The sequence below is a fragment of the Alternaria postmessia genome (genome assembly GCF_024291825.1).
Source record: "Alternaria postmessia strain BMP 2775 chromosome Unknown scaffold_67, whole genome shotgun sequence".
NCBI lineage: Eukaryota > Fungi > Ascomycota > Dothideomycetes > Pleosporales > Pleosporaceae > Alternaria > Alternaria postmessia.
In genome coordinates this window covers 80,869-99,223 of record NW_026260140.1, presented here as the reverse complement: position 1 = coordinate 99,223, position 18,355 = coordinate 80,869, and the positions used below count along the sequence as shown (strand labels likewise).

At 51.2% G+C, this 18,355-nt stretch overlaps 6 protein-coding genes across 6 annotated transcripts; 3 read left to right on the top strand and 3 right to left on the bottom strand.

Moving 5' to 3' along the window:
* Positions 1 to 1,243: 1,243 nt before the first annotated feature.
* J4E82_008417 (uncharacterized protein) lies at positions 1,244 to 4,749 on the top strand (the record flags this gene model as incomplete). The annotated part of the gene is made up of 3 exons (XM_051734650.1): positions 1,244 to 2,719; positions 2,768 to 3,886; positions 3,937 to 4,749. The coding sequence occupies 3 exons, from the start codon at positions 1,244 to 1,246 to the stop codon at positions 4,747 to 4,749; spliced, it is 3,408 nt and encodes a 1,135-aa protein (XP_051585613.1).
* A 617-nt stretch (positions 4,750 to 5,366) lies between these two features.
* On the bottom strand, positions 5,367 to 6,626 carry J4E82_008416 (uncharacterized protein; the record flags this gene model as incomplete). Its single annotated transcript, XM_051734649.1, has 1 exon — positions 5,367 to 6,626. The coding sequence occupies one exon, from the start codon at positions 6,624 to 6,626 to the stop codon at positions 5,367 to 5,369; it is 1,260 nt and encodes a 419-aa protein (XP_051585612.1).
* A 1,828-nt stretch (positions 6,627 to 8,454) lies between these two features.
* Positions 8,455 to 9,531, top strand: J4E82_008415 (uncharacterized protein; the record flags this gene model as incomplete). The annotated part of the gene is made up of 2 exons (XM_051734648.1): positions 8,455 to 8,462; positions 8,547 to 9,531. The coding sequence occupies 2 exons, from the start codon at positions 8,455 to 8,457 to the stop codon at positions 9,529 to 9,531; spliced, it is 993 nt and encodes a 330-aa protein (XP_051585611.1).
* Positions 9,532 to 10,132: 601 nt separating this feature from the next.
* Positions 10,133 to 11,168, bottom strand: J4E82_008414 (uncharacterized protein; the record flags this gene model as incomplete). The annotated part of the gene is made up of 2 exons (XM_051734647.1): positions 10,133 to 11,001; positions 11,120 to 11,168. The coding sequence occupies 2 exons, from the start codon at positions 11,166 to 11,168 to the stop codon at positions 10,133 to 10,135; spliced, it is 918 nt and encodes a 305-aa protein (XP_051585610.1).
* Positions 11,169 to 11,584: 416 nt separating this feature from the next.
* Positions 11,585 to 12,667, top strand: J4E82_008413 (uncharacterized protein; the record flags this gene model as incomplete). Its single annotated transcript, XM_051734646.1, has 1 exon — positions 11,585 to 12,667. One exon carries the CDS (start codon positions 11,585 to 11,587, stop codon positions 12,665 to 12,667), a length of 1,083 nt encoding a protein of 360 aa, XP_051585609.1.
* Positions 12,668 to 16,075: 3,408 nt separating this feature from the next.
* NOG2 (GTPase required for pre-60S ribosomal subunit nuclear export and maturation) lies at positions 16,076 to 18,339 on the bottom strand (the record flags this gene model as incomplete). The annotated part of the gene is made up of 4 exons (XM_051734645.1): positions 16,076 to 17,041; positions 17,369 to 17,527; positions 17,578 to 18,169; positions 18,242 to 18,339. The coding sequence occupies 4 exons, from the start codon at positions 18,337 to 18,339 to the stop codon at positions 16,076 to 16,078; spliced, it is 1,815 nt and encodes a 604-aa protein (XP_051585608.1).
* Between the last annotated feature and the right edge of the window lie 16 nt (positions 18,340 to 18,355).

The following is an 18,355-nucleotide window of genomic DNA, read 5'->3' as shown; positions in this document are numbered from 1 at the left end:
GATGCCGGTCTTAGTATCGCTCTTGTATTGCTGAAGATCTGGAGAAGAGAGCGGAGCATGCGACAAGTCGCAATCGCAATAAGACCGATTAGGCTGTCACCAAGACAAGGCAGATTCGGTCGAGCGCATACACAGGTGTCACTGGTAGATTCCTATTGGAGCGATCCGAGACTTGCCTCAGGCCTTCTTGCACATCTGATCGTTTCTTTCATCCAAGACGACAAAGAGACATGAACGGCTCGGTGTCTTGTCTCCTGGACGCAAATGGCAAAACATGATGCAGTACTGTGCAAGCTGTGCAGGCTGTGCATGTAAGAGATTTCGATGTTCTGACGATTCGAAGCTGGGCAGGGAACTTCGCTACTGCTTCTCCCTTATCGCCTTCAAAGAATGGCAAAAAAAAATAGGCATGAATCGATTGACACCTCAGCAGCAAGACGTCCTCAAGCAGACATGTTATGTAGATACCGACAGAGCTGGAAACCAGATAGAACTAGGCCCAACGCGGTTTGGATCACGGCAAAGCCTCAGTGGCGCCCGAGTGGCGCAGTTTAAGCCCTGCTAGCCTCACTTCGATCTGCACCGTAGGCAGCGAAGCGATACTCAATCGTGACTTCAATCTAACGGTCATTCTCTGTCGCCATCTTGTTTCCCTTCCAACAGTTTCCAGCGGTTGTCCGTAGCGACGCGATGGCAGCGGAAGATGAGGGTCTCCGCGCTTCATTGCGCTCGGACGGGGTCTGCACTGCCCCCTTTCCAAGACCGCCGGACTCTTGACACCCGCTCATCTCGCTATCAACAACGTTAGTCGCCAAAAGCATCAAATCTCGCCTCGCTTGGCGACGGGTCTACAGCTGGACCATCAATGCGACGTACGCACAAGGCTATGCTCTCGTAGATTCTACCAAGGTTGCAACATCTAGATGTCATCTGCGCTGAGAAGGCGAAAAAGCGCCGCGGTATTATCATTCCTTAGGAGACTACTATTTGCCAAGGGAGGCTCTGGCAAGAGACGTATCACACCGAGTGGACTAATATCGCGCACCAAGCGCCTGGCAGTCTTGGATGAGGTCCACACTTACACAGCCCGGCTCTTGAGTATAGGTATGGCGACTGGGGATGCGTCCTTCAGCTTATTAGAATCCAACCCTTACTCTACCGTCACGTAAACACAACCTCGTGCATTACAACTTGTAGCTACATTTCTCGAATATTTTCATCGTAGCATCGTTATTTCATCATCATGGAGTCCGGCAAACTTGCCCCTCCAACACTCCAAATCAACACGAGACAGCGTGCGCTGAGTCAGGCTGACACTGTCACTTCGCAAACATCAGACCCATTCCGGACGCCGATATCGCCGAGTAATGCATCCACAAGCGGTGTGTCTACTGTAGTGGGAGACTACGACGCAGCGTTGCAACAGGAGTTGCGCGCTGAAGCGGCAGCAGACAGCAACAACCCGTTCGCGTTCACCCCATCACAACTCAGCAAGCTTCTGAACCCCAAGTCACTTGCTGTTTACCAGGCTCTCGGCGGCATTCATGGAATCGCAGCCGGTCTACAAACAAACATTCACACTGGTCTCAGTGCCGACGAATCGACTGTTCCCCGGCATATCTCCTTCGACGAAGCAACGAATCCCCAGACACCGACCAAAGAGAAAGAGTCAAGTCGACCGCCAAGTAATGGAAAGCCATTCGAGGATCGAATCCGCATCCACGGACGAAACGTGCTGCCACCGAAGAAAGTCACTCCTCTATGGAGACTGATCTGGAATGCTTACAACGATACGGTATTGATTGTTCTTACCGTTGCAGCGGCGATATCCTTGGCACTTGGACTGTACGAGACTTTCGGTGCAGAGCACGAACCAGGCGCCCCAACGCCTGTTGACTGGGTTGAGGGTTGCGCGATTGTCGTGGCAATCGTTATTGTCGTGCTCGTCACAGCTGTTAATGACTGGCAGAAGGAAGCAGCCTTTGCGAAGCTCAATGCAAAGAAGGAACAACGCGATATCAAAGTCACTCGATCTGGAAGGACGGAGATGATCAGCATCTATGATGTTCTGGCAGGAGATATCATTCACATGGAGCCTGGAGATATCATTCCCGTCGATGGTATCTTCGTAGACGGCTCCGACGTCAAGTGCGATGAGTCTTCTGCTACGGGAGAATCGGATGCCATGCGAAAGACTCCAGGTGCTGCCGTCATGAAGGCGCTAGAATCCGGACAGCCGGCAAAGAACCTCGATCCTTTTGTCATCTCTGGTGCAAAGGTGCTTGAAGGCGTCGGTACCTTCATGGCAACTTCGGTTGGAGAGCACAGCAGTTTTGGACAGATCATGATGTCTGTCCGCGTCGAGATCGAGGCTACACCACTTCAAGAGAAGCTAGGTAAGCTCGCTATGGCTATTGCCTATCTCGGAACCACAGCTGCAGGTATCTTGTTCTTCGTCCTTTTGTTTCGCTTTGTTGGTGGACTCTCTGGCGACACCCGCAGCGCGTCGGCAAAGGGCTCAGCCTTCATGGATATCCTCATTGTCGCTGTTACCATCATTGTGGTTGCAGTGCCTGAAGGTCTTCCATTAGCTGTAACATTGGCACTGGCTTTTGCTACAACCAAGATGTTGAAGGAGAACAACCTAGTCAGAATCCTACGGGCATGTGAGACCATGGGGAATGCCACAGCCATCTGCTCTGACAAGACTGGTACTTTGGTAAGTGCTACGCAACAGCTCGACATGAACGCAGGCTAACATCTCCAGACAACCAACCGAATGACTGTCGTCGCCGGCACGTTTGGTACTACCAGCTTCGTCCACGCTGACTCCGCCAATTCGGACAAGGACCAAACCATTTCAGCATGGGCATCCCAAGTTTCACCAGCTGCGAAGGAGCTTCTCATCCAATCTATCGCGATCAACTCGACTGCATTCGAAGGCCAAGAGGACGGCAAGCCAGTCTTCGTCGGTTCCAAGACCGAGACTGCGCTGCTTGAGCTCGCCAAAGACCGCCTTGGACTCGTCTCTCTATCAGAGACTCGTGTTAATGGACAGGTCATACACATGTTTCCTTTCGACTCGGCTAAAAAGTGTATGGGCGCTGTAGTCGAGCTTTCAAAAGGCCAGTACCGCCTTGTCGTCAAAGGAGCATCCGAGATCCTTCTCAGGCTTGCATCCGAACTCGCGCATTTCGAGACCCTTCAGGCAGAGTCGCTTTCCGAAGAACACCGCCAGCTGTTGACCGATACAATCAATGCGTACGCAAATAGGTCCCTCAGAACCATCGGCTTAGTCTACCGCGATTTCTCACAATGGCCGCCGGCTAATGCTGCGCTCACCGAGGGTGGCAGTGTTGAGTTCGCCTCCCTACTGCACGATCTTACATTTTTCGGCCTCGTCGGAATTCAGGACCCAGTACGCCCCGGTGTGCCTGAGGCGGTTCGCAAGGCACAGAAGGCTGGTGTTACAGTGCGCATGGTTACTGGTGACAACATGCAAACTGCACGAGCGATTGCTACTGAATGCCTCATCTATACCGAAGGTGGCTTGGTGATGGAAGGACCCGACTTCCGCCGCCTTTCTACCGAACAGCTCGACGAGATGCTGCCCCGCTTGCAGGTATTGGCCCGTTCCTCGCCTGAGGACAAGCGCATCCTGGTCACTCGGCTGAAGGCCCTCGGTGAGATTGTTGCTGTCACTGGTGACGGTACGAACGATGCTCCAGCACTCAAGGCTGCCAACGTTGGATTCTCCATGGTCTCCGGCACTGAGGTCGCTAAGGAAGCATCTTCGATCATTCTCATGGACGACAACTTTTCATCTATCATCACTGCTTTGATGTGGGGACGAGCTGTCAATGATGCTGTGCAAAAGTTCCTCCAAGTAAGTTGCACCCAATATACCTTTCCAATCTCCCCTGCTAACAAGAGTAGTTCCAAATTACCGTCAACATCACCGCAGTTGTTCTCGCATTTGTCACCGCGGTGTACGATGACGAAATGAAGCCCGCGCTACGAGCTGTTCAGCTCCTCTGGGTCAACTTGATTATGGATACCTTTGCTGCGCTCGCGCTCGCTACCGACCCACCGACCGAGAAGATCCTTGATCGCCCACCACAGGGCAAGGGCCCTCTCATCACGACAACCATGTGGAAGCAGATCACCGGTCAGAACATCTATAAGATCACAGTCATCTTTGTGCTATATTTCGCTGGTGGCGACATCCTTGGCTATGATCTATCAGACCCCAATAAGCAACTCGAGCTCGACACTGTCATCTTCAACAGCTTCGTTTGGATGCAGATCTTCAACATCTTCAACAACAGGCGTCTCGATAACAAGCTTAACGTGCTCGAGGGTATACTCCGCAACTGGTTCTTCATTGGCATCGTCGTCATGATCATTGGACTCCAGGTTCTCATTGTGTTCGTCGGTGGCCGCGCATTCCAGATCAAGCCCGGTGGTATTGATGGCACACAATGGGCTATCAGCATCATCACTGGTTTCGTTTGTATCCCATGGGCAGTTCTGATTAGGTATTTCCCTGATGAGTGGTTCGCTGTCATCGCGCGCGTCGTCGGCAAGCCTGTCGTCGTGGTCTACAGATGGGCCTGTAAAGGCTGCCGCAAGATTAAGGGCATGTTCACCAGGAACAAGAAGACTGAGGATGTTGATGCTGAAGCTGGTCCTGCGCCAGCGATCGTCGTAGTTGGTGACGATTCGAGCGTGTCGGAGAACAGGAAATGAGGGTAACAATTACGAGGTGGTTTAGATTGAGAACTTGTACGATACTAGATTAGATGAGACATGATACCCCTGAATTTCATTAATATTTCTTTACAGCTTTTGTCACGCGCTTTCGCAAATGTGTATGGATGTTGCAAATGTGTATAGATGTTGCACATGTTATGATTTTGTATATTCAAAGCCTTTGAACCATCTACAGAATCGAGCAGGCAGCCTGAATGGTAGCACGCACATAATCGATGAAGCTGAGAGGCTATGATGCAGTGAACGTTACCAGGCTGAACACCTCAGCAGACATAATCCGACAGTCCTTCCTATAGCCCTAGTCGTAGCTCCAGTTTCTGCTCCTCATCTTAAAATCATGTTTTCATAAGAGACGTCGAGATGCATTGAGCCAGCCACCCGGATGATGTGGTTCCGCCCACATGCGGGATCTTCCCCTCGTCTGCGTAACACGGGAGCGTACATGATCCTCATCCCAGACCATGAAGGTCACCGTAACTACCTTGAATGCAGCGTTAGAGATGGTTGAAACCTTCATTATGTATCTTGGTAACGACATAAGAGTGCTGTAGCCGAGGAAGCATCGTGATCAAGTATAGGCAAAGTGCTTGCGACTAGATGCACGAGCAAGCAACGCCAAATGACATACTCACAATAGTTAATATCCATAACATATTGCGAAATTCTCTCGTACCCGCGACAGCACCACCAGTGAACTGGTTCAAGTCACCGGTGGAAGTACTTGTCGGTTGTCCAATTCCGAGAGTACCACCGTTATTGAAGCCTCCAGAGGTGCTGCCCACAGTGCTGATCGAAGTGATGGATATTGAGCCCTCAACTACAACGACAGGCGTCTCTGCTAGAGTGAGTGAGATCTCAACGCCACTAATCGTCGTCATAGCACCGGGCATCAGTGTCTGACCATTCGGGAGCAGCAGGCCTCCTCCAGCGGTAGCGGGAATGAAAGAGTATCCAGAAGGAAGCGCCCCCACGGTGATGGTCATGCCTCCAAGCACAACATCGCTCGGTGATGAAGGGAGCGATATAGTCGTAGTACCAGCGATGATGACTGAATTGTCGCGTGAGATTGTCATGGTGCCAATAACGGTTACCTCGCCCTGCTCAAGTTCTGAAGCGAGCTCGCCTAAATCCAAAGTCGTCTCGCCCACGACCACCATGGATGCGATAGGCATTTGCGTCACTCCAAGCAGCGGTATAGTCTTGGTTCCTCCAATGACCACGTTGGAAGCCGAATTGTCCAGCGAGATGGGAACACCGTTGACGGTAGTGACCTCGTCTGGGTCGAGACCGGTAGCGATATGGCCAATGTCGATGGTAGTGCCACCGACTACCACTGGCGCTGGTCGAGGCGCTGGAGTTGATGGAGGGATACCAACTGTCCGAGTACCATCTATGACGAAGAATGTAGCGGAAGTGTCGAATGAGATCGGAATGTCGTTGATAGTTGTCTGTTGTCCCGGGGTAATCGCGCTTATCACGCCGCTAACGAAGATGACTGAATGTGATGGATCTATAACAACAGGGCCGATACCTGGCAGAGTCGTGGTTCGAATCTCCCCTGGGATCGAGGTCGTTTTGGTAGTCGGAGGTTTAGCTGGCGAGGTAGGCAGTGCACCGGGAGGCAGCCCAGGACCTCTGGATGATCTTTGCACTGGATCGCTAGCTGTAGGTTCAGGTAGACCAGGGGAAGTATCCTGAGGTAATGCGGGGATGCTTGGTTCTCCAATGGGAGCATCTGTAATTCCTGGCTCTGTCGGCCTGGTAGGGATGGCATTCACAGTGCTCGTTTCAGTAGGCTCAAAGATGGCCGGGTCGGGATAATCGGTAATGAACAGTGTTGAAGCAGTAAGCATGGTACTAGTGAGAGTGATAGTGACTCCCGTTTCCCCAGGTAATGTCACGATATTAGTTACCGTGATGGCTGAGGTCAACGTCAAGCAGAATGTGGGTGGCTTCGTAGGTGTTGGCGTTATGACCAGAGAGTTGTTCCGGTAAAGGGACATTCTGAGGTAAATTAGTAAGCTCCTGGTTTATCTTTCAAGCACGTACGTGAAGGATGCTGCAACGTTACTTGTCGCTCTCTTCTCGAAAGATGCACTGGTCGTGACATCCCGACTTTCGGTACTAGTCAATATTGTCCCGTTGCGCAATGGGGTAACGTGAACAGTGACAGTGGTTGAGAACCCCGTCACTGTGAATGGTACCAACGAAGTACGTGTGATGTCTCCAACAGTGACTGATGTATCAGTCGAGGTGTAGACGATCGTGTTGATTCCAGTACAATCTGATGCTGAAGGCGCGAAGCGAGCAATCTTTGCGGCAAGACTGAGATCTGCATCACATGAGTCCATTGAGCCTAGAGCATATTCTACTGGTCCGAAAGTTACCTGTGAAGAGAACAGCAGCAAGCATAGTCACCCTCATTGGGTACTGTATGTACATGCTACTCAAAGGCCACCACAAGATTGAGAGCGCAAGATTGCAGTGGAGGTAGATTTTGCGTTAAGCGAACGGCGATGATTCAGACGGAAGTAAAGTGAGCATTGCAAGCGGCAGATCAATTGTGGTGCTTTTCATACCGCGGTCTCAGGAACGGGCCTGGAGTCCAACATTCCCCAGCCTCACGAACGGCCCCCAATCGTAGTCTCGGCACTCTTGTCGTGGTTGGTCAGATTCAGCCCCATTGTCTCGATTCGGAAACATACAATAAATTTGATTGCTCGGCAGTGTAAACGGTGTAGAGCCCTGCAAGGCCCACCAACCATCTTCTTACATTTTTAGTTGTAGGAACAAACAGTCAGCCACAACAGCGTTGTGGGGATCAAGTACGAGCACCCCAATGCATGTGGGAAACCATCTTTCCGGAATTACCTTCGATCTCTTACACACGTAAGACAGCATACTCGAGATCAGCCGAGATATCTTGACAACATGGCAAAAGCGCTGTCGCTGGCTGCATCTGGAGGCTGGCTCGGTAACGATGGAAGCTGGTCAATGTACACCCCCCTATAGGCTTCAGAATCACCCCAGGTTTATGCTGACTAAAGTAGATTCCTCGTTGAAGTAGGAACACCAGCACAAACTTTCGCGGTATTACCAGCAATTCAAGCTCAGAATGTCTGGCTTCCAGTTGCCGAAGAGTGCATCAGATTGCAAGGTGCCTCAGCTTCCTGTGGCGGCCAGACTTGTCAACAATCAAGCCAATCAATCTGAGCACCCCAGATTGAATTGAATTGATAGCTCTTTCAAAATAAGTAGATTGAATTGATAGGATTGATAGAAGCTACCTTCCTAAATAGGTAATTAGCTAGCCTAGCTAAGTAAAAGATCTACAAAAATCTTCAGATTGGCTTGATTGATGCAAAAAAATCTCGACATTGGCTTGATTGAATGAGCAGATTGATTCGAATCAATCAAGCCAATCAATCCAGATTGATTGTTGACATCTCTGGTGGCGGCTCTCGTGGAGCGTCTCCTTTCCAACAACGTCATAGTCCCGGGTTTCAGGCGAACATGTCATCGACCTGGAAAGCTATCGGCCTTTATGAACTCGGCTTAGGGAGGAACTATGGAATCAATGGGAATGGCCTTTCCGGATTCGATAGTGTTGGGGTTGATGGCTTCACGATGGAAAAACTGGCAATCACCGCATTTGCCTTGCCTGGCTTCTGGGTCGGCCAAATGGGGCTGTTGCCATTGCTATTAAATTTCTCAGAGACGATCAATTCGCCATCGCTGATATCAGCTCTCAAAGACGAGGGTCACATACCAAGTCTATCGTACGGATATCAGGCTGGTGCCCAATACCGCGGAAGAAAGGTACCCGCAAGCCTAGTCCTTGGAGGTTACGACCTTTCGCGGTCTTCCGAACCTCTCAAAATCAATATTAATATCGTCGACATGGCCAAAGCTCTCACGGTCGGGCTTCAGGACATTGTAGTGACCAATACACTCAATGGTACCCTCTCAATGGTCAACAATGAACGAATACTTGCTCCGATCGACTCGTCGATTCCAGAAATTTGGCTTCCAAAGTCCGTCTGCGATCGCTTCGAGTCCGCTTTCGGCTTGGAGTACCACGATGGGACCGGCAGATACGTCCTCACGGATCAGGCCAGGGATCGCCTTCGTGAACTCAAGCCGACCTTGATTTTCACCATCGGTGCTGATGCCGTGACGGGTGGCAACACCACGTTGATCCAGATTCCATATGAAGCTTTCGATTTGCAGATAGGGTACCCCATCTTCGCAAACGCAACGAACTATTTTCCGATCCGAAGAGCAGATAACGAGAGTCAGTACGCGATCGGTAGAGCATTCTTGCAAGAAGCGTACATCGGCGTCGATTTCGAATCTGGTATCTTCAACGTCAGCGCTGCCAAGTGGGACAACCTAGAGCCAAACATCATAACCATCTCGAACAAGGATCGTGATGCAGTAGCCGCCCGAGGGGGCTTGTCGGGTGGTGCGATCGCCGGCATTGTCGTCGGCTGCGTAACGGCAATACTATTGTGTATAGCATGCACGTGGTTCTTCGTGCTGAAGTCGAGGCGAACGCGAAGGCAAAACACAGCGCTGGATGAGCCAGACGAGAAGATTGGTCGAGACGCGCTGCATTCAGCTCCAGAGCTGACAGGTACCTCCGTTCACGAGTTGCCAGCAAAGTACGGCCATCACGAACTCGGCGAGGTGAAGATGGTGCCTGAGCTGGGAAGTGAGGAGCTCGTTCACGAATTGCCTTCGGGAGTCGTTCGATGAGGCTCAAGCACGAATGACGCGTGCACGATAAGGCGCGACAGCGACTAATGGCGCTAATGATGAGCTTGTCGCGCTCCCGTCTTGGTGTGTCGGCTCCGCATCGCTTCCTTCCAGCAACAGTCCAGAAGTACACACTTTTTCTGTCTTAACTTGTTTCCTCGATACGACTTCCATGCGCGCCAATCTTTCGCCTTCTTGTGCGCGCTGATAACAATTCCTCACTATGGTCGCCATATCTGGCTGCCCTCGGATGGTGCCCCTCACTCGACGTTCCAAGGCAGTAGTACGTGCCACTCACGTCCGGTCAGATATCTACGTAGTATAGTGTGCGTCTGGCAGGCATGACCTGCGTATCAACCGTTCAACTTCAACTAGCAGCTGCTAGCAATTACCTCGAAGACAGGATGGAGAGTGATGATGACATCGAAAAGCTCGACGAAGACGAAAATGATCAAGATATGGATGTTATGCTAGTGCAAGCAATGCAAGAAGTGGAGACCCCTCCTAACTTTCTGGAAAGCCTTGAATATTTGATATCAATGTACTTTGTCTGCATTGATAAGAAACTGAACTTTATACGTTCTTTTTGAACTTATTTCTCCTACATCGGTTTCTGCCCATACGTAATATGAAACTGCACATAAGTATGTATACTCGGATCCCTAACCTCCCTCTTCGCGAGCGCAAGAATAATCTGCAAGTCATCAGCATTCCCTCCTAGTACCTGCGTGTAACCCCGCAGCATGTACGCTTCAAAGCCTCCTTCTAATATCATAATCTGCTCCAACTTTCCAATCGTACGCAACCTTTTTGACCGCGGCCAAGGGCCCATGGGTAACTTATATACCTCATCTTGCACGTTGGTGAAGCCTGCGTCTTTCATTTGCGCGGCCCAGGACCGTGGTGCATCGAGTGGCGCGCCCATTTTCTCTGCGATTTCGAAATAAAGACGTCCTGATTCTACGTAGCCGCTGTTGGGCGGTATGGTGTTGTCGTCGGACAGGGCGCCAGGGATTGTGCTAGCTAGTTGGATCCAGCCACCTGGTTTGAGGTGCGCGTATGCTTGACTTATCAGACGGGGCCAGTCGCGCACAGCAGTCATGAGATCGCGGCCATGGACGAAATCAAAGTGGTTCGGTCTATACGGCCAGTCTTCTTCCACATCATCAATCTCGAAAACGCAGTTTGGTGGAACGAATGGTGGTTGTGTAGCCGCGATGTCTACGCCGATGACTTCCGTGTTGGGATACTTGTCCGCCATGTCCATGGCCCATATCCCGGTACCGGTTCCTAGATCCAGGACCCGGCTGTTTGCATCGGCAAGGGTGTCTTCCGAAATGGGTGCAACATATAATCGATCTTTGAGTAGGAGAGTGTATTTGTGGTGTTGGAGGTCGTTGCGATCCAATTCTTTTTCGTCTATTGGCATGCCATAGTCGTGTTTGCCGTATGATGGATACAAGCGACCTTCTATTTCCACGCCGCGTCTGACTTCCGATAAGATGGAAGAGAGAAAAGAAGATGCGTCCGAATCGGCGTAGCTGCACAACGTCAACAGGATGTTTGTTCATTATTCAGCCCAGCTCACCCTTCATCGGTTGAATATTCGCTAGTGTCATCTTGAGCTTCAAGTGCATGGTGCGCGTTGTTCTCCTGGTCAAATTCTGAAGAAGAGCCGGCGTCAATTCCAGAGTCGAATGCAGAATTGTGCGCCGCGTTTGGTGGAGGGCTTCGTGCTTCGGGGTCTTCCTGATGCGACATTTCCAACCGATCTAATTGCGAAGAGGCAATTCCTTTGTCACACGACGGGGCCAATGATGACTAGCTGGTGGAGTGGCTGATAGCAAGGGGGTTTACGATGTGGGCGCAACGTGGTAATGTCAAGGATTTAGGGTTCTGGACCTCGGCCGTGACCAATCGCCACCGGTTTCGGCTGCCGCTGCCGTTCGGCAAAGACTGGGCCGACGAGGGGCAGACGACTTGTGCCTTGATCAGGATCGAGGACTGGCGTTCTCCATCTCCCAATCATCGCAATCGTTTTCTAAACTCTATCATGGCGGCCGATTCCACTCCGAGCAAGGCTGCTCTTTCTCTCCTCGACAACATTGCGCAACTCAGCGATGACTTCAAGAATGGGAGTCCTGGCGCGAGAGAAGGGTTGCTGGACGCGTGTAGGGGGCTCATCGCGGAAGTCAGCAATCCATCTGAGAACATGCTGCAATTGTTATGGGCGCAACCCGCACATTTGAGCACACTTTGGATGGGCGCGGAAGTGAAGCTGTTTCAGGCCATGAAAGACGTCCCGGAATCTGGTGCTACTGTTGGAGACATCGCGAAGAAGTGCGAAAAGAATGTTGACCCGATTATCGTTGGACGCATGCTTCGACATCTCGCTGCTATGGGCACAGTGCGCGAGACTGGTCCCGGTACCTTTGCAAACACTCCCACTTCTTCCGCATTCGCCGAACAATCGTATCAAGACTCAATACTATATATCGCAGAGAACTTTGCGCCGGCGCATCAATCCATGAAGTCGTACTTTGATCAGCGTGACTGGAAATGCCCCGACTCTAGTCTCGATGCGCCGTTCCAGCATGCCTACAACTGCAAAGGGACCCATTACTTTGAATTCTTCCAGCAGAACCCTGAAGTAGGACGTCGCTTCGCTAGTATGATGGACTCTTGGAGCAAGGGCCGGCCGCGGTGGTTCTCCAAGGATTACTATCCTGTCGAGGATCGGCTGATCAGCGGTGCCGAGAAGGATGTACCGTTTCTCGTCGATATCGGTGGCGGTTCCGGACACGACGTTGAAGGTCTGAGGGAGGCGTTCGAAGGCCAGATACCAGGTACACTGGTTCTGCAAGATAGACCGGAGATAGTTGAGCTTGCGAAACTCGGTCCTGGTGCGGAGGCGATGGCACACGACTTCCTGACCGAGCAACCTGTGAAGGGTGCGCGGGCATATTATCTGCATTCGATCATCCAAGACTGGAATGATGAGGTGAATACCGAGATTCTCAAGGCCATCGTGCCAGCCATGAAGAAAGGCTATTCCAAGGTCCTTGTGAACGACTTTGTAGTCCCCAATCAAGGCGCGCACTGGGCGCAGAGTAGGTCTTCTGACGCAACGATATGATATGCGACTAACGTGTGATAGCTTGTCTCGACTGGGAGCTTATGGCCAGTCTTGGAGCTCGACACCGAACGGAAGAGGAGCACCAACAGATGTACGAAGGGGCAGGCTTGAAGATGACGGGTGTTTGGCGCCATCCGCATAGTCTTGACTCTCTTATCGAGCTTGAGTTGGCGTAGACTAGTTCTGAATGGCGGTGATATCGCGGCTTATTGCCTTTGTTGTCGTTGTGCGCCTTTCAGATGATCTCGATCTCTTGCTCTTCCTGCTCCCCATGAAACATACATGGGTGAATTGAAAGTGCACCACCGTCGTACCGGTACCAAGATGATCGCTCATAATAAACGCCGACCCTTCGAAAACGATGATCCGACCCCGAAACTGGTGTCAAGACTAGGCATTTGTCTTCTATCTGTCCCCTGTTGGGGGTTTCCCCGCTCGCAGACTCTACAACCACTCTAAATACCCTCTTTACAAGAAAACAATAGAGGTCTTTCGCCTCCAGAACTGTGTCTGCATAATAGTTACACTCCAGCTGCGTAGGGCGTGATGGGTAGTCTTTCGGATACAATTCCCTTTTACGCAGGACACACGCTGTTATGCGACCTACGAGTCGTATGGATATATTGTATTCGTAGCCAGATTCTTGTAAGGGGATCGCGAAATCGGTAACAGAGGGCAAAGAGATGATAGTTGCCAGATTAAAGTTGAGCAGTCGATGCCCCGTATCTGGATCATAACCCACAAGACTTCGGATTTCACAATTGTCCAAGTTCGCCCATGACCATGAAGGAGCGATGTCAAGTCGTCGTGTCCCTTTGTTTCCTGAGGTGGTAGGATTGACGATCCACAGGAGCTCTTGATGGAAGACCTCCAACCATAATCCGAATGACGCTCTCGCGTTGAATTTTCTCTGAAGAATGGAAGCAACTCCGGCCAGTGCGAGCAACTTATCAGACTGGTACGACAATTGCTTTAAAGAATAATTAGCCCTGATATCCTTCCAAACCGTACACAGTTCGAGGTTCGTCTCAGGCTCAGAGATGTCGTGGCCCAACGATACTACTCTCTTGTACAGTTGCTTGGGAGAATCCCGATCAAGAGTCCAGTGGTTTTTGATTCCACCCAATCTTTCGAAGCCTGGATAGCGATCACATACGGTTCCCTCGCGGCATATCCAATGGACACCCTTGGGTCCAAAGTAGATTGATCTCGGCGACAGAAACAGTTCTTGGAAGCACCAGCCTCGAGAGTCGAGGTCGAACTTGCCAGGAACGTCGTTGTCGCGATCGCAGTAGTTGGCACACATGTACCCTAGAGATTCTCCTTTTTCATCGATGAGATGGCACTGAGTCCACCATAGCGGATCACGATGGCCCAGAAATGGCTGCGTGGTATCTGCAGATGCTCCGGCACAGATTGTAAACAGTGCACTAGCATAAACACCCTCCATGCGTGCCGCTTCCTGGTGAAAATCCCCGTCAGACCCTTGCATGATACATATCGCATCTATCCACAGGTAACGCACGGACATAGCGCGACAGACTGTAGTAGCATCTTGCGCAACCCTGGACAGAGACTCAAATGGAATTCTCCTCTCGAATTCTGAATGATTCTTTGATGAGAGTTTTAGCTGGGGTACAGTCCCCCAACAATAGCTCAGTGCTGCATATGGCGCATGCCCAGTGGTGCTCCCAGCAACCAACCTGATCTCATCTGCGTCTCGCGTTCCAAGATCCAACAGTCTTGTTGGTTTGAATTGCATTGAATTTATGCAGCACTCAGGGTGTTCCGTTGAGCATATCCGTAGCCACCTCTTAATTAATGCAAAACTTTGATCCGATCCCGTGAAGGCTGATAGCAAATCTGGTAATATATATCTCTTGCCTGTACCTCGTTTATTGTGTCTCAGCTTCAAAATACTGACTGGTTCGGCTATGGGGTTCCATTTATTAAGTCCAAGGCAGGTAGGATCACCGCGATTGAGGTCATGGCCAAAAGTTACCGACACGTTCATAAGGAGAGGGCGGGTAGCCTTATCGTGATACTCATCTAACTTCTCCAGAACTCTTTCGATTGTCCTTAGGCCATGGAGTGCAGCAATACCTCCGATAAAGACTGCGCAAAGATGACATCGTCGTTCCAGTATACCATCAATGAGAGCTTGTAGATTTGGGTAGTGATCGACCATGAAGTCATGCTTGACGCCTTTCTTAATAATCGCTGTTAGTTGCCTAGTGACAACCTCACAATATTGGCATAGCCAGTAAGGCATAGCTGGCTTTTCGATGGCAGCTGACATGTCGAGTATCGAGATGACGTCGTGATCAGATCGGAGAAAGTAGAGATGAGTAGATTAAACGTTGTACAAGACAGAAGTGATCAGGCCGAGGGAAGGCTGGGCTGACAGAAGCGGGGTCTATTCCGCATACGGACATGCATCTCTGTGGCACGGGCGAGAAACCATTGCGGAAAAGCCTCGGAAGGCTGTGCTCCTCCGTACATATCAAAACAAATGTAGACGGGACAAGACTGGTCGAGTCGAATGAGAGCGAACGAGTGTCGAACAATTCCCAAACATCACTCCACATTCGTCGTGCTCGCCGACGAGACACTCGTATCCCCCTTAAAATGCAACAACCTCACACACGCAACCGTCTCCAACGTCCTTCCATCAGTATAATACTTAAGCGCCAAACAATGAGCCATCTCACAACCCCTCGGTACCCACCCCAAATTCTCCATCGCCGTAAGAAGCGGGCGATCAGCCTCCTTCCCACGATATTCCCTTAGCTTATCCAACGCTTCCTCAACTCCTGTCTCGAGTCCGCACCGTTCAACCAAGGATTCTACAAACATGGCGCAGAGCTGACATTGCGGTTGTTGGAGGACGCTGTTGATGAACATTTGCATGCTTGGGTAGTGCTCAATGAGGCGGTCGTGTTTGAGCGTCGTTGAGAAAAAAGGTCGCAGTTCCGTCAGGACCCGATCGCACCAGAAGCATAGTTGGTGAGGTATAACAAATGCAGCCTCGGTGTCATCCGGCATCGTGGGTATACTTCAGGGCTGGGTTTACATGATGGGGCCTGGAGATAGCACAGGTGATCAGGCCTGGAAATGGCATAGGTGATGAAGTTTGAAGATGCATAGGTGGTCGGGTTCGAAGAGGCAGAGATAATCAGGCCCGAAGAGAAAGAAGTGACCAGGGTTGAAGAACGCTGCGCTGACACAAGTGGGGTATCCTCCGCATCTGGGCATGCGTCTCGAAGGTGTGGAAGGAGCGACCCTCCGAGCCGACTCCGCTGCAGCACAAGAGAATAGAACACCAAACTTCAAAACCAATACAATAATTGTGAGACATCGTAATATCGGGGTATCATTTGAATCATAAACTAACTAATCCTTTTGACCTTACGTGGTCTTTTGCCGCTTCTTCGCCTTAGCCAGCGCTTGCGTTATCGCGGCAAGCTCTTCCTCGACCTGTGCATCGTCTTCACTTTCCTCATCATCCTCAGCTTCACCGCCTTCCTCATCGTCGGACTCCTCTTCATCATCATCATCCATCTCCACGCCATCTTCATCGCTGAAGCCGCTAAAGTCATCGTCATCGTCGTCGCTTTCGTCTTGCGTCGCACCGGTGGCGTCTGTCTTCGCAGCCACGCTTCCAGCAGCCTCGCTCTCACCACCACGCTTCCTCTTCTTGCTCATCTCACCCATCAGGCCTTCACGCTTGGGGTTGATGGGTCCGCTCACATCGTCACCCTCCTTGTACGGTGGTGGAGTGAACCATGGAAGCTTTCCTCTTATCCAGTCGTTCAGAACCATCTTAGCAGCACCGTCAATGTCGGCTTCACCGCCCTTGAGCAGACGGCCACTCTTCCTGCACAGTAGCTCCAAAAACGCGACGGCATCGTCATTGTAGTCGGATGCCTTGATGTCGTACGTTCGCTGGAGATGACGCGGTTGTACCCGCTTCAAAACTTCTTCAATGTACTGTGCTGGGTACTCGACGTTCTCAACACGAACACTACCGCGGAGTAGGAGGTCCTGATCGGTATCGTTCTGGTTCGGTGGGACGATACCAGGACAGTCGATCATGTAAATGCGCTTCATCAAAGTGATGTATTGCCAGACCTTGGTCTCACCCGCAATGGGCGCAACAACGCACACCTTCTTTTTCCGCAGAGTGTTGATGATGGACGATTTACCAGTGTTGGGATAACCGACCATGCCCACAGAGACTTGTTTACGATCGCTGTGGAGAGAGCTGAACTGTCGGAGAAGGGCGATCAAGGAACCTTTACCGAAGCTGTTATTGATGGAGGCGTGGAAAGCAAGTGTGGGGAACTCCTTGCTAAGGTGGCGTACCCAGGCGGCCTGTCAAGTGTCAGTGCTTGACCATCAACTTGACATGATAATGTGCATCGATGATGGAATGTGCGAAATATTACTAAGAGTACCGCCATGAAGGGGCCTGCGAGTGCAGAGACGGTCCTCAACTCAAACAAATCACGCGTGACTCTATTGATCGGCAACCAAGACGGTTGCGATCGACCCGCAATCAAGACGATTTTGGGACAGCGAGCCACTTTTGATCTTCCCAACTTGTAACAGAACCGTATTCATGGAATAGGAGTAGGTCCTTGACTTAAGGAGGGTGTGTGGATGGTGGAGGAGTGGAGTATGTAGGGGAAGTGAACTTACAGCAACCTTGGAAGGAACAAGATCGACCTTGTTGAGGACGAAGACCAGATGTTTGTGAGGTGCCTCAGTACGAATGTACTTTTCGACGGAGCGGCAACGGGTTCCATCAGGATCACGGGCGTCTAGAACGTGTAGAATAACATCGGACGAGTCGATGACCTGAAGAATTGATTAGACGTGGCTCGATGGAAACATGGCTTAGGTCTTACCTTGTACAGCTCGTTCCAGATACGCTTCGAAGTACCCTTCATGAAGATGAACTCGCGCGCGGATGTAAGCTCGCCGTTGGGGTTGTCGTTGAAAGACTCGTTGGTCTCTGCCTCGCCAGACGTGCCCGACAACAGCTTGGCCTGCTCGAGGCGCTCCACGTATGTCTCGTGCATGCTTCCTGTGCGACCAGCAAGATCCTCAATAGAGCTGAAATCAAGCTTCGGTCGTTTCCGCTGAGCTTTGGGGCCAAAGGTCTCTGAGAAAGGCTGACTGCCGACGGCAATCTTGGCAGCATGCTGCTTCAGGCCGGGGATCTGGCCTGGTGTCTCGATCAAGCTCATGGGGAGCTTGTTGCGCTTCATCAGGAAGGTGGTAGGGTCGGAGGCTTGCGCCTGTACGGCCGAGCGGAAGCTGTCCAAGGCATCTTGCGATATTACTCGCGTGTTGTTGAACCACTTCCTGTTGGGCTCGACACGGGCGACTGGCGCATCGCGGTTCTGGTAGACAGCAGCCTTGGTGATGTCTCCCTTGGCGTTGCGCTGAGCCTTGCCGTCTGTGAGGCGCTTGAGAACCTTGACCTTCTTCGCATCGCTGGAAAGCTGTTAGTGAAGGTGTACTGGAAGAAGTTTGCTGGCGCAAAGAAAAGAAGGCGCAAGAACATACCGGTAGAAGTTGGTGCCCTTGACCTTGACATTGCCCATGCCATCGCCCGTCTTGCCCTCGCGCTCCTTGCGGACCTTTTCTTTCTTCTGGACACCCATTGCGACTGCTTCCTGG